We start from the raw sequence: 15686 nt of genomic DNA, 5'->3' as shown, positions 1-15686 counted from the left end.
TGCTCTCTTCTCCCATGTCTTGTGAAAAAAAAAAAAAAATCTGATTAAGTCCTTTGACATTTATAATTAATTAGTCCTTCCTTACTTTATCTTGTTTGCCTGTCCTTTTCTCTGGCTTTTCCTTTTTCTATTTTATCTCTCAATCATCAGATCCAAGAAATCATTCAAATGATTTCTTTTTAACAGATAAATGCAGCTTTACAGCATTTTTTTACTTTTGAAGAAAGACTTGGTCCCTTCTTTTGTCCATCCCACTGCACAAGTTTTCATGTTCTGGCACTGCAGTCACTTCTAAGTCCTTGAGCTATCATGTATTCTGTTGGTATTTGAGGAATTGAAAATCAATCACATAGCCTTATGGCTTAGGTTCAGCACAATTCTATTATGCCCACTCCCAAAAGTCAATTCAAACCTTTTGGGTTATATTTCAAAGCCTAATCAAGCTTGCTGTCCAGACTGGTTTGGAGTCAACTCACTCTTGTCCATAGGTCTGTTTATTAGAGTTTTTCTGTCAGAAACTAGTGTGAAAGAAAGCAGTTTTCGTAACAGTGGAATCATTCAGTGGGCATTTTGCAAAGACAAGCCACCCAAACAGGTTTTATGGTAGAGGAATGCTTTCTGTTGTACTGCATTTCTGCAAATATGTTTTAAAAAAAAAAAAAAAAAAAAAAAAAAAAGCTGTGTTGGTACAAGTGTTCATAAGTGTACTGCCTCATAAAAAAGATGCACCAATTTACTGAGATCAGTTTCTAGTCCTGTCTTGTTAAGCTGGTACAGAAATTATTGTAGATGCAACCCTAAACCGAGATGGTGACTTTCATGCTTTGGACCATGTGAACAAATGAGGATGGTGCCTCCGAGCAGATGGGCCAACTCCTCCAAGCATGAGTTGTGCCACCTCCACTTGGCAGGTGCACATAGGACCGCACATGGACTATGTCGATCCCCTTATTTCCAGCAAGTGCCAGGAACTCACCCTGAGAATGAAAGCAGCTCTGTATGGAGCTGGCCATTAGCAATCCTCCGTGAAAATATATACCTGTTATGTATTGGGGACAGATCAGTCTCATCCCACTGGGAAGAAAGCAGTGACAGGCTCCTAGCGATGGCATTTCGAGCTGATCTGTAGAAGTCTCCTAGTTCAGTGAAAGGCTGGTGGCCATTCTGTGGGAGCCAAGTGGGCAGTATAAATAGGAAACGGCTCTCTCCTTCCATCCCCCATGGGTAAAGGCATTGCTCTGTGACCCATTCTTCATGCTTCTTCTCATCCTGTATTCTGCAGAGGCGCAGAGATTTTCTCCAGTGGATGCTCGACTCCCGCGACTCAGCTGACTCCCTGGCAGCCGGGTGTTTGGATGTGATGAATCCATCTGCCGCTTCCAGACAGAACGAGGTGCCTCTTGCTGGCAGGGCCCCGTCTGAAAAGGTTCAGAAGACATTAACAGAGGATGAGATAGCAGGCCAAGCTTTCCTCTTCCTGATCGCTGGGTACGAGACCACCACTAGCACACTGTCCTTTGCCACGTACTTGCTAGCCACCAACCCAGAGTGCCAGGAGAAGGTACTTCAGGAGGTTGATGAGTTCTCAGCAAAACACGTGAGTACGATGTGCTGGTGTGGAGCTTCATGCAGGGAGCAAAGCAATGTGAATGTCGTCATGCCACTGCGGCACCTGCATGAACCCTATTTTGTTCAGTTACATAAGCATATATTAACATTTTATTAATATTTTCAGCCAAAAATTCAAAATTAATCTATATTGTTTAGGGGTTTTGGGAAACTGTTAAATAATGTCACTTTACAGCAACTGAAGAGACGGCCCAGAAACATTGTGTCACAGTGAAAGCTTAACCTTTACAAAATATTTTACATTATTGAAATAAACCAGCTCTCACTGGACTCTAAAACTACACATTCTATTTTTTTCCTCTTGTCCAGATACTTTTATTGGGTTTGTGGTCAATTTTATTTGCTGACCTTTGTAAGGACATAAACAGCATTCTTACAAACCATAAACTGCAAAGTTTTGCTTTAAATGTTCACACTTCATTTTTTTTCTTCAGCAGCAGAATATATGTGTATGCTTCAAAAAAAATCACAATATCTAATTCTCTTATACTTTGCTCAAATTACTTCTCCTTCACTATCTGTATTTACCAAGGGCATTTATGTTTCCTGGATAACCGTTGACAATATTTTGTGTATCTAGCAGACCATGCAGCAGCCATTCTTCCACCCTACGCTCTCCGCATGAGTTGTTAGTTATGAGAATTCAGATTGAGGATCTTTTTCTTTTCATGAATGCTTTTATAATGGATCACGAGGCTAACAGGAATAAAATGACACTAGGCATGGCTGTATTGCAGGATTTTAGCTGCTGGACTTGCATGCTGAAATCCTTAGCTATACAGTTTGGGGAGTTTCATACTTTTTATGCATTCCATGCTCTGTGTTGTACTTACAGAACAAGAAAAGAGTTGTATAATTTTCTGCTTTGCTGGTAATAGAAAATTCTCGGCTATGCAGAAGTGTGCCCATTCAAAAGCTACCCTTTCCCTTCTTTTGATTGTGCCAGGATTTGTGTACAGAGAAAATGTCTTCTTTTGTCTTGCATGACAAGGTTCTGAGTGTGGTGGTTCTCTGTCTAAGATTGCTTTTGCTCTGAGGGTGCAGATGGACGACAGCAGTGGAGGGTTAGGACTGCGCAATCTGATCCACAAAGCTTTTTCTCAGTGCATGCTTCATACCTCTGGTGTGAATTAACTCAATACAATGAAACCCTTGATGTGTTATGTTCTAACCTATAGGGCTTGGGTTATATTCTTAGGTTATTAGCTCTGCAACACTCCAGCTGGAGCGTATGTAATTGTTTCATTCAAATACGGCAGACCTAATTATGCCCTCGTGTCTGGTTAGTTCAGCTGACTTCCTTAAGGCCTGCAAAGATGTGAAGGTGCAACTTGGCCTGGAGTATGTGCAGTTTACTGGTTAATACTGGTGGCAGAGTTGCACATAGAAACCCCTGTTATGCAGCCCCAAGGAAAATATGGTTCATCTCCTCACCAGTTCCTGAAAACTGACAGCCTAAGAAACCAAAGTGAAATTGCTGGGAGAGGTATCCAATATGATAGGTATGCGATGTCATTCATATCTGTCTGTAGATGGGGATATGAATTAGTAAACTTTTCCATGTAGGTGCATAGAAAGCTGATGGCAAGCAGTCATTAACTGGCCAATGGCTTACAGACATTTCACATAGGGAGACCATGTATATGGCTAGGTCTACGTTAACAAGTAGCATGCTCCCATAGGCACAGATTCGTCATCTAGTACAATTGGTAGTGAGGACTCTTGGGTGCACACTGTACACACCTCAGGAGTTTATTTTGGGTTAGTTCCAGTCCGGCCATGTGTACCAAATTCCCCTTAGCAGTTGGACCGATCTTCTGGTTTAGTTCCAGTTAAAGGAACGCTTGCTGTGCACTTGGAGACTGCAGTGTGAACCAGTGCAAGGGACTTGCATGTGAGTGTGCTCCTGACCCAGGCTGGAGACCTAAATGGACCCTATGGTTGTATGTGGGCTGTCTGAGCTGTCGCTCACTATTAGTAGTATTTCAGTAATAATCCAATTCAAACGCGTAATGCTTGATTCTCTTGGTTCTCTAACAGGAATATTTTGCTAATAATTTCAGCTTTTGCAGTATCTAGGAGAGATTGTGGAGCTAGGGACACTCGTGGCAGAGAAGTTAAAACTTGGTGTAGAGAAATGGCACTCAGAGTAAATGAATGGTTTTTGCAGGTCAGCACTGTATGCAGTCTGTGTGGTGCCTCGACCCAAACTGGTGGCCTCATCCCAAACCATATTGTCCCATGTCATATATTGATTGGGAGTCCCTTTCAAATCACTTCCCCATACTTTACTAGTTTTCAGGTTTAGCTTTAGATGTATATATGGCTGTATGGCCAAGGAGGAGAGGGAGAGAAGGGTAACAATTAATCTGCTGTTCTTGGTACCAGGAAATTCATAGATCTAATCTGTGCAGCCCCATCCTTCAAAATATTTCCCATTACAAACAGTTCATGATTTGAGGGGGGGGCAATGCACTGCTCAAGGAGCCCATCCCAGAAGCAGGAAAAGGGTGCAGCAGTTCAGTCCACTTGGTGACTCTAATTAACTACTTTTAGCCTAGAAAATAAGATCTATGTGAATGATTTGCAAATTACAGGAGCAGAAGCTATTTTAAAACTGGGAATATGTAGACACTATGTCCAGTTGTCACGCAAGGGAGAGGAAGGGAGGGGACATAGCAGCTACGGGATCACAGTTATCAAGTCAGGTGCTAAGAAATTTGATGATGTTATTGCTTGTGCTCAGCACATCAGCTTTGCTCTTATCAAGGTGTTTTGCAATTTTCAGAAAGGAAGGGCCAAAACATGGAGAATGGTACAGTCAGGTTGTTTTGACAGGTGGTGCAAGACTGCTTTGATTTGCAGATATGCAAGTGTTAAACACAGTACCCTCTTCAGCCAAATTTATACTCAGGTAATTATAACTACAAAATGCTCTCCACCATGTCCCCCTTCCTTCCTTCAACCATTTCAGTTGCCTCATGCAGCATGTTTTATTGCCCTAATCTGTGGTGTAGAGCTGCAGTCTGATTTTAGAGCAGCTGCTGCGTATCATCCCAGAGATGGCTGTACTTGGTGGTGGACAGAGTGATTTATACACTTATTTACTAAAGTTTATAAAGACATGTCAGAGTCATCTGAGAAAAGGTGCTATAAATGACAGGCACAGTTCCAGGGTTTTTGGCACACCAGTCAAAAACTCAAAGCACAGTGACCTTGTGATAGCCAGTAAGGAGAGCAAGGTTGGTCCGTCTGGGCATGCAGCAGTATTTTGGTGCCTCTGGGTGTTGTACTTGAGGATACCCCTGAATTTGCTCTGATCTTCATCTGTGTTGCTTGCACAGTGGGTACCTTAGCAGAATGGGACAGCATGAAGGGGAAGGCGAAAGCCAAGGCACTGCTGTGTTAGAGATCCCTGTGCTAGCTTGGTGCAGGCTGTGGTGTGGTGCAGAAATATGAGGTTAGGTGCTGGAAGTGGTCTAGCCCCGGTGCTGTGCTGGGAGTTGGGAGCCCAGAGGAGAGGCAGGTCTGACTGACCGTGTTGTACTGCTGTGTTGTGTCCGGCCAAGTTTGTCTCAGACCTGTCTTGGGAGACCTCTCTGGCTCTCTCCACCACGCTGCATGAATACACTGTAGAGATGGCACTTCAAGGCAAGTGTCATCAGAAAATAGTGCCTGGAGCGAGTCATGGGTTGTCACCTCTTTTTTTACCTGCAGGACCTTCCTCATCTGTTCGCTAAAGGACTTTTTAGGTCTTCTCTTGGCTGATAGCTCAGTGTGGAGGCTTGACGATGTCTCTTTCCCTGAAAATGGGAAGAGGCACCTGGCCCATGTCAGAGTCTGGCAAGCAGGGGAAACCTCTATCCTCAGTTATTGTAGAGGGCAGGACACACAGGTTATTGCCCTCCTCACCTGTCTGGATCTTTGGGGTGTAGAGAAAGGGAGTGCACAGCTTTTCATCATCTCTGGGGAAGCAGAGAGACAGGGTACTGACTGGTGACTACTGTCACCACACACTGCATCTTCCCATTCTACCTGTGAATCCCTGTGTCTGCTCCAACTGCACTGGGAAAGACAAGTTTCCTCTAACAGAGGAACTGAAATTAAAATTGTAGAGACTCTGACCTGGCCTTCTTCATGAATCCCTTGGGGGTGTAGTATGTGCCCTGTGAAGGGCCATCCACTGAAAATAAGATGCACCTATTTGCTGCAAGCTTGTTGCTGGGTGTGCAGCTTGCTTTGATACCATGAAGACAAAATAAACAAGATGAAAAGAGAGTTAAATATGAGCTAGTGGGGGCAGGACACCTACATCTGTGTGTGTATAAAAGAGTATTACTTTCTGCAGAGACCACAGATCTATTTCCAGGACAGCAGAGAGGGGTCAGATCTTCAGAAGGTTGTAAATGTTTGGTATTAGTACAGGTATGATGATATGCATCAGTCAAGAAGCTAGCCTGGGATATGCCGGTAAAAGAGGACGGAGGGTGGGGGGGGAAGAAAAGGTTGTTATTTCAAGACTAGATTATTTTTATAGGGTTTGTGGCTAACCATCCCTAAACTATTAGAGGCTATACAGTTGTGAAAGAGATGTTTTTATCCACATTAACCAGGTGAGAAGGAATACACCCATGGTCTTCACCCTCTCCATTTCAGGCAAAAATGATCCTTGTGTGGAGTTGTTAAAGAGCCCTTCAGAAGACATGTATTTATGAACAGGTTTTGCACTTGTGACTGATTATTTTGTTGTAAAAGCAAGTTGATTTTTATTTATTTGTGTGTGTGTGTGCTTAGCAAAAGCATAGCAAGCCTGCAGCATGCATTCGTTCTGAGCAGATGGATGCTTGCTTCTGAGCCCCGCTGCACTCTGAGCTGCTCTGTGTGTTTTGTCCTTAGCCACAGCGCTTAGGGCATGAAAAATTGCTGCATCTTCCACGCTGGGGATTCCCTTAATATGAGGTCTCTCTTTCTTACCTCTCTTCCCATTTTAGCATTTAAATGCCTCTCTCCGTCCCTTCTCCCTCCTCTCAAGCCCGAGTCATTCACAATTATAAATTATGTTCTTGTTGTTGTTGTTTTACTGGACTGCACAATTTTAGACAGGAAGAGTAGTGGCACAAAATAGATTGCAAAAACATAGGTGATCAAGTTAACTTCTCATAAGAAGTTATTTGTTGCCCTTAGGTGAAATGTGGTAAGTGGCTGTGTAGGTTCTCCTGATCTGTTGCAAAGTAAACAGATCAGGTTAAACCACTGAATTGAGGTCATTTTCTTGGGGGAGGGAAAGCAAGTATGCTTTGGGGTAGCTAAGGAGGGCAAAAGAGGTATAAGAATGAACTGCTCTGTCTCCATGTAATAAAGAAATGCGTACTTGAAGGTGCCCAATGTAGAGAAATCTGGAGCAAGAAGCACCCAAATTCTAATCTCAGCTTCAGGAATAATTTACTGTACGTTCTCAGTAAAAGACAACCGTGTCTTGCATTAACAAATTGGAGGACTTGGTACTTACAAGTTTTGGGTTTTGGCTTGTATCTACATAAACCGCTCATTACTTAAAGCACCACAAGAAAAAGTTGCATTAAAGGTCTAGTGCTGGTTACAGAACCTGAAACGTGTTGGTGCACTGATACACAAGGCTGCAGGGGCTCTGTGCTAGCCAGAAGAGGTCTGGTGAAGGACAGAGTAGCAGCTCACCCCTCCTTGCTGCTAATGCCTAGGAATACTTTCAGGACTCCTGACAAAAGTGAAGGAGAGCACAGGAGTCAGGAGTAGTAAATAAAAGTAAATAGATGAAAGGGTAGCTATTACAGTAAAACATTCATTGGAGACTGCCAGACCAACTGGGTTTTCCATTCTATTTTTAAAATGCCATGTACAGCTCTTATTTATCACTGCTTGATATGATTCTTAGAAACATCAGTGTGGAGAGGAATGAAGAGCAGAATAAGCCCCAGCATGTCTCTACTCCATCCCGTTTCCTATCCACACAAAGCACTAGCGTAACTATTCAGTGCTGATGTCACTTAACAACATTTTCACCACTGGCTAGAGCCCATAAAGTTTAAAGAAACTTCAAAGTCCTGCCATACTCTCTGACTATTTAAATTGAGGTTTTTCTTTAATGGGAAGAAATCTTCCTGTTCCCATATTTGCTTTTCTATTGCTCTAGGGCCCAGGAATATTTTCAATATGTCTAATTGAAAATGTTGACCAGACTATGTTTCGACTGTATTCCTTCGTGTCAATAATATTGAATGATGCCAGCCCAAAGTCATTGCAATCCATAGTTTCATTTATGAAAAGGTACAGTTTAATTCCATTTTAACTGCTGTGTGTGGTCAGTCGTGAATGGGCTGGGTTGAACTGGACTGATACATAAGCTCCTCCTGTGTATGCTTTATGACTCCGGCGCTGTAATCTATCAAACATACTGGGTGTGGCAGTTGCTTATCTGGAGTAACTTGGCACGTCGTCATTGGCTTGAGTGGAGTCATACTATTTTACACTGGCTTATGATTCTGTTCTTTGCATTGAAGAGCTCCTTCAGTAATATCTCTGCAGTCTAATGGAGATGTCTACTCGTAAAGACGTTTTGCCATTTCAAAATTTTCCCTTCCCATAAAATTCCCAGAGAGCAGTGAGAGGTAGGACCATTTATATGGTGTCTCTGTGCCTGACTGAGTACTTTAGATTTTTAAGCTGTTTATGCAGAGAATCTTCTTGGTAGCAGAGACTGCTTTCTCTGAGCATTAGTGAAAATGAGAGGTGAAAGTCAGAGAGATGGCACTGTCAGGGAATTACCACAACAATTTGCATGAGTTTGGTGCCTTTCATGCAGTATCTCAAGGCACTACGCTCTCAGAAGCTTGCAACTACAGAGACTAAGCTTCACTAAGCAAATATTGCTGACAGTGGAGGCTTGCATTTATCAAGGGAGACTGAATTGTAAATAGTTTGCAGAAAAGAGTCCACAGAAGAGAGTCGCTGTTACACATGCATACACATACTCTCACAAAACATATAAAACCAGTAAGCACAAGCAATATTGTATGGTGTTGCTGTTTATTCTGTTGAAGGAAATGACCCTCTTTGATGTCTTTATTTGTTTAAGAAGATGTTGCAGAGCCTCACAACATTCATGAGTGTCAGCTGTCAGCAATCAGTTTTGTTGTTAACAAATAAAAAGATGCTTTTAAACATGTAGAGACTGAACGCTGTTAGGTTATATTTCTGCAGTTCATACAATTGCTCAGTGTCTGAAATCAGTTAATTATCTTTGTCTCGTGGTGCTTCTGTACATGCAGGTTGAAGAACTGCTAAGTTAGGAGACGACAATAAGCCCTTCCTTGCATTTCCCCCCTTCTCTTAGTATCTAGAATCTACTGATTCGAATGCAGGCTTTGGACTCAAGAGATACAAAGTCACTTTTCTTGGGCAGAGGTTATTTTGGTTCCTAACTCTTCCTAACTTTCAACCGCTTAAGGACCTCTGAGACTCAGGGCTTTGGTCTCTTTACTGGCTTGTGTCTCTGCCGTATAAGGAGAGGTAGCCTGAGAAAGCTCTTGAGCCTAAGCCCACTTGTGTTCGCCCACTTTGTCACAAGCCTGTTCCTAGACTCCAATGCTGAGGGGAAGCACCTAGGGAGGAAAGCTTAGCCTCAACTTTCTCACTGTGCAAGCCTTCGCAGGTATCTCTTTGCACAGGTTGCCTTCTGTGCCAGGTACCCTCACAGCACCAGCCAGAGAAGTTGTCCCGGAGGCCTTTCTGGAAGATCTGAGTTGCTTGTTCCCGCTTTGCAGAAGTTGTGGTTTGTAGGCAGCCGCAGTCATCCTTTGGCAGAAGCATGGACAAGGAGGAAGAGTGTGACCAGCCAGGAGCCATGTGAGGGCAATTCTTTTTGCTTACCGTGTATTTGTAGTTCTTGCACTGTATCTACAGGTCTCTGCTCTCCACCGGTAGCTCTTAAAAAGATAAGTGCTTCCTGGAGAGTCAGGTTATTTATAATATGGAAAGAGTTGAGTCTATCAGCTGCTAAGTCCAGGGTGTCTGTTGGGAATGTTTTGGCTTTGCTTTTTTGAAAAGTTTACTGTTAGCTTATAGGAACAAAGTCAATATTTTAAACCTCAGTGGTATCTTGGCATTGTCCCCCTTCCTTGACTTTTCCAAGAACCCTACCAAAAAGACAACCTGGGTGTGAAAAAAACTTACTTCTTTCCTGGGAAAATCCTTTCGACAGCTGAGAACTGGCGATTCTATGTGGCCTGGAATGAGGTGTTGTTGAGATAATTAACGTGCCCATATTTCAAGGAACTTTTTGTTGTTGTTGAGATTGCAGGGTTCATTTACCCCTCTTCACCAAAGTAAAAAAAAAAAAAAAGGGACTTTTATTTTTCCATTTGTCTAGTTCAAGCTTATCAGTCTCTTGCCCATGAAGACTAATTTATCTTTTGCTTGCAATGTCACATGTTGCTCAGTGACTCTGCCTTATTGCTATTCTTGAGTAAAACTGAGTCTCAGGTAATGTATGCTACACAGAAACTCATTTTCACCCCTGAATTTTCCTAGTATTTTGCCATCCTCATAATAATTGACCCACTATCACTGCTACAAGGTTCATGTTAAAGAATAAATTTTTCTAGCGACATCGAACATCTAATGGTGACGATGTTAATAATACGGCACTTTAAATGCGATTAGACAGACTTGTTTAAAGAGGAAGTAAAGGGAAGGATGCATCTTCCCCATCTTTCTGTTCCTTCTCCCCACCTCCATCTGAGGCTTTTATGGAGGAAAGAGCATATTTGCTTTTAATGTGAGGAAAAATATCGCTGCTGAGTAAGAAACTGGTTACAGTTTTCTTCAGGATTTGTATCCCAACTGCTCCTGTGTACTACTCTGGACGTTATATGGCAATCAACGTGCTTCCCCCCAGGGACAGAGAAAACCAAATTCCTACCAATATCAATGTTTAATCAGTGCTAACTACCAGTGTCAGTGTTACCTTTTTAGCTACAGATAGGTAACATTATTTGCAGGGTGGAGCATAGTTCCAGGTCGAATTGGTAGATCGAATTTTGCACTGGGCAGTTGAGCCTTGCAGAAGTGAGTAAGGAGGTAAGTTCAAACCACAGTAAGTAACACCACCCCCCTCCACGATTTTTGGGAGGGACATACTCGCACCGGTCTTGCCAGAGGAGTTATGTATGGCAGGAAGAGAGGTGCACGTGGCATGACTCTCAGGAATGGGGATGCCCTTCGCGGGTATAAGTGCCTGATCTTTGGATGGCAGTCTGTCTAGCACTCAGGAGATTTTTTTCTGTGTGAAGTAGGGGTCAAGTCCAGAAAGGTATTATACTAATATACATATCGGGTTTTTTCGTGGAAGTTAGGCACCAAAAGGTTTTCCGTAAGGTATGTGCTGCTAAATTGTAAATACCTAGCAATGAAAGGGAGGACAGCCAGCCATGGGCATGACCTCAGATGCAAGAAATCAGAGAAACCAAACCATCTGGCCCTGAAAGAACTTACAAATGAGAGAGGGTGGCCTTGGACATCTGTGTCAGGACCCCACACCGTGTCTCTGCGTTAGCAGCTAGTCACATTCATCAGGTAGGACCTTGTCTCCTCGGGAATATGAAACACTAAACTAAACAAAGAAGCATTTTCAAGCTCTATGTTAGTTAGCATCCATTTGGAATGAGATCCCTCCGTGTCCCCAGATTGAAAGGCAGATTTTTAGGGGATGAAGACGTTGGTCTAGCCCTGGCATCCTCGTCTGCTACAGGGATCTCCACTGACCTGTCTACTTCTGAGATGCCTTCAAGACTCAGGGATAAAATCTTGCTTTAATAGCACTTTTCCCCGGTCAGGACAATAGCGACTCTTGAGATTTGTGAAACCAAGTATCACTTTCTTGGTAAGGACTTTTCATGGGCAGAGGAAGAGAAGGAGAGGTATTAGGGAACAGCTCATAAAACAAAAACACCTAGCAAGTCGTGTATGCGTGCACATGCTTGCATATGAGAAAGAGGAGGGAGAGAATGAATCATGGCTGAAGAAAAGAAGGTCTTTCATCTGAAAGTTCAGCACGGATTCCTGAATTGCACATACTATATGCATAAGGTGCGAAAGCTGAGCTGAGGAGAACACATGCCTAATTTGTTAAGAAACAGCAAATCCCCAGCAGCAACCAAGAAGAAATTAAACTTGTATGCAACATATTCATAGCTTAAAAATGATCTTAGCTTGTATGCATGTGAGGTCAAAATGGAATTTTTCCTCCAGGTATGTACATAAATTAGGTAGCATTAATAGGAAGTAACCAGTCCATTTATTTGTCAATAAGCATTCAAAGTGAAGGCTGAATGAGCCTGTGCCAGAAGGAATGGAAACTAGTTTGCATTTCATGATTATGTAAAGCAGTTCTTGGTAGAATGAACTTCTTGTGACCTTCCCCCCCCCACTTTTTTTTTTCCTTCTCTACCACCCTGGCAGCACATATGTATTTAAATAATTTCCATTTCTAACAATGTGTTTGTGTGTTACTTTTAGTCAGTGTGAGATGGCTTTTGTATTGTTTGTCCTGCTTCATCTTATGCTTCCCTTTTAATACGGAAAGAAGGAAAAAGTGGTAATTCTGGGTGTGCCCTTGCTCTAGAAATGTAGTGGTCTTCCAGTGATATGAGTGAACATTTCCTTACTTAACCAGATAGCAAGACTGGTGCAGAGGGAGTAGTCAGGAAAACACAAAGAAAAGTAGGAAGCGCTTGCTATTTGAGGACTGTTCCATTTCACACCAGTTAATGGATTTTACTGTCTCAGAGAACTGGGTGATACCATTTTTTCACTAGTATTGCCAACTGATTTGACGGTTGTGGGTCTTTTCCAAAATCAAATCCTTTAAAGCAACCAAAACCCTTGTACTTCAGTGTGACTAGTCATGTTTTGAATGTTTTGGTCAGTGCCCCAAAATGCTTTCTATGGAAGTGGGCTGCTCAGAAGTGGAATTTCACCACAGTAGCAGCTGCTGAGATAGGCATTCAGGGCCTCGATCGGGGGAGACTGAGAACCTTTATACACTAGAAACGCCAATAGCTTGTATGGACTGGATTGTTGGTTTCTAGCCAACACTGAGTGGATAAATAAGTGCTTGAATGAAGACTCATTTAATAACTGGTACCAAATTCTGCGGTTTCCTTAGTCAGGTCTCAGATGTAATGAGACTGAAAACTCAGTTACTTTCTCAGTCCTAGGAATTATCCTTCCTGGCTGCCACTGAGGCATAGTGCATTAGGGCACGTTGTGCAAGCAGAAGAATTCATTCTTTAGCACTGTTGACTCAGTGCTTTCCACCTGTATGAAAGCTGTGCTTTCAGAATTCAACAAAATATTCATATTATTTTATATGTAAAACATTTTAATTTTACATGCATCATAAACGAAAATTGAATTTCAGAAAAGTTTCTGTTAATAAGTGGGAGGAAAAAAGATATAATGCTTTTTTTTTTTTTTTTTTTTTTTAATGCTTAACACACCCTCAGGTCCAAAGAAGCAATGCATTAAAATGATTCTGACCTTTGGGTGGAATAGAAATTTTGAATAAACTTTAATATCTTTCTCAATACTCCTAGTTACACTTCAAATTTAAAGGAGAAAATTGAGAAGTGAAAAAGTTCTGAACATTGGGCAGTTATCCAGAGCCCCTTGCTGCAGTTGTTGATCTAAATGAAGGAACAAGGAAGTAACAAGATGTCAGAAAGTCGTATTGTGAGCTGGAACAAAACACTTTTAAGAGCTCTTGCTTTTTGGAATTTGTTTTCAAGATGCATCAATGCATTCATATGTACTCAGGATACGATATGAGGAAGATTTTGTGCAGTCAGGAATGAAGATTTAATAGCCTGATAAGTACAGAACCTTACAGATAATTTCAAGGTGTTAATCTAACCTTGCTGTGCCTTGAATCTTTTGGTGTTCTGGAGAATGTAAAAAACAAAAGCTGACTGTTTTAATATCAGAGTAGTCATGGAGAAAAAATCTCTTCCAGCAGAGCAGCTTTTAAATAAATGATTACTTTTTTTTTTCCATGATGGGGAAAAATAACTGTAAGATGGATTTAAAGGGAAGTGAATTTACTAAATGTCCTGCATCTTTCTCTCTCGCTAATTAGTAACAGTCAAACGCTCTTGTTCTGCAGACAGTGACTACAAAGAAAAGGATAAAGAACTTGGGAAAGACTGTAGAGCCGAAATAATTAGGCAATTTATCATTTAGGGTAATTGGACTTGTGCAAAGCAGCATTATTTACCACAGGTTTCCATTTCTTCTAACCGAGTGTGAAAAATACGGCTACATTGATTGGGAAATGCTCTTAGTGCTTTTTCCAATATGCATTGTGCCAGGGACGTTCAGTTCAAAGTGTGGTGTTCCTCCCACTGATTTCTTTTCCCTCAGTGATCTTCAGAAGCAGCCTTCAGCTTCTAAAACCTCAAACCAAAATTAGATTAAAGTGCCCAATATGGGGTCAGAAATGGGAGGGAAAGAGAGAGGGGGTTCCACCGGGGAATTTTCACTTAACAAATGAAAGCCTTTGCTTTGTTTCAAAGGAAAAATTGCCAAGTGGAGGCACATCTTAATCACATCGGTAGCCAGCTGAGATGTTTATGCTAATTTCCAAAGGTATGTAAGTATAGGAATCAGGGGGTCCAAAACTCCTGCCTCTGTGATGTGAAAAACACAAGCATTTAAGCACCACCGGCAGATAGCTCTGATGTTGTTTCAGTGTAAGGGGAGAGGGGGGGAGTAGTCGCAAGGGGTTTACTTGAATTTCACTTCATAATTCGCCAGCAGTATGAACGCCCCTTCACCCAAAGGTGAGTTTTTCCATCGTTTTTGCGAGGAGGAGGGCCCAGCTGCCCCTTTGCGGTTTGTCAAGTTAGGAGCCTCTCCCAGCTTTGTGCCGTTGCCCTCCACCTTTGAAGATTATGTCCTCACAAACAGCTTTGCTTGCGATGGACACTCCAGAAACGTTCAAACTTCCTGGATTTCACCACCAAAGTCTCTGGTACGTGGTGACCCCACGGCTGACTTTCTGCCAGACCCTGGCTTTGCGCTGCGGGTACTTGTGGTGCTGGCACCCCAGTGCCCAGATATGTGCCCCTGAGCTTTGGAGAGTGAAAATCAAGTAGTGGAAGAAATTGTTATTTAAGAGTGATCTCGCTCTATCTGCCTGGTAGAAACCAGCCAGCAGAGACCCCCGCTGGGAGGAGAAGTGGGGGGAAGAAGGTGATGTTTAAAAGCATTTTACTCCCTGCCTGTGAGAAATTCACAAATATGCACTGCCGGGCTGTCATAGGTGGGTGCCACAGAAGTGCTTTTAAGTGTCACAGCTTGACACCAGTTGCATGCGTGTCTTCAGATAGTGTCAGAGGTTGTGGGTTTTTCTCCCAACGGCTTGTTATTTTAAAACATTTGTATGTGTTTGATACCTTCTTTAATAAGAAAGTCTTGACTACCAGCAATTTCCTATGGAGATACGAGGAGCAACAAGTAGTAGGTTGTTACCTAAAGTACTGCCTGTTGCCTGAGCAAGCTCAACGTGAGACAAAATGCACAATTTGAATGCAAACTGGGAGTGCTTGATCTCTTGCCAAAGGAGTGTGTGAGCTCCAGTACTGAAAGGCATACCTCTGTGGATGTGACCACATTGTCAACCGAGAAAGATTCCAACCTTTGTCAGTTTTTGTGCTGTGTCATAATTTGTTGGCTGTTTACATTGATTGCGTGTGTTGAGCAGAGCAGCCAGCTGAAATTTCGGGGCCTTTGGGTTGTTTGGCTTAGAGCTAGGATCCAAATATCTTTGAAGTGACCCTGCTTATTTACAAGGAATGTGCAAACTCTCTTTTTGCCCAGCCCAGCAGGAATTGAGCAGCAGGACGTGGCTCCTGCGCTCACAGCTCTATGGAGCGGCGTGGACGGTGGCAGTCCCTCACCAAGCTGGGTTTGTCGTACTTCTGAGACCGTGCCTGGTGCTTCCTCATCTCCTCCTTTGTTTTCCT

At 42.6% G+C, this 15686-nt stretch overlaps 1 protein-coding gene across 7 annotated transcripts in view; it reads left to right on the top strand.

Moving 5' to 3' along the window:
* TBXAS1 (thromboxane A synthase 1) overlaps positions 1 to 15686 on the top strand; it is a 246881-nt gene that overhangs the window by 175228 nt on the left and 55967 nt on the right. For all 7 annotated transcript variants that reach the window (XM_030041204.2, XM_030041203.2, XM_041129476.1 and 4 more), the window contains one exon: positions 1283 to 1597. In XM_030041204.2, coding sequence (XP_029897064.1) covers positions 1283 to 1597 — 315 coding nt within the window. The remainder of the gene's footprint in view (positions 1 to 1282; positions 1598 to 15686) is intronic.

The sequence above is a fragment of the Aquila chrysaetos genome, chromosome 17 (assembly GCF_900496995.4).
Source record: "Aquila chrysaetos chrysaetos chromosome 17, bAquChr1.4, whole genome shotgun sequence".
NCBI lineage: Eukaryota > Metazoa > Chordata > Aves > Accipitriformes > Accipitridae > Aquila > Aquila chrysaetos.
The sequence above is the reverse complement of the archived record's forward strand: the minus strand, read 5'-3'. Positions and strand labels throughout refer to the sequence as shown.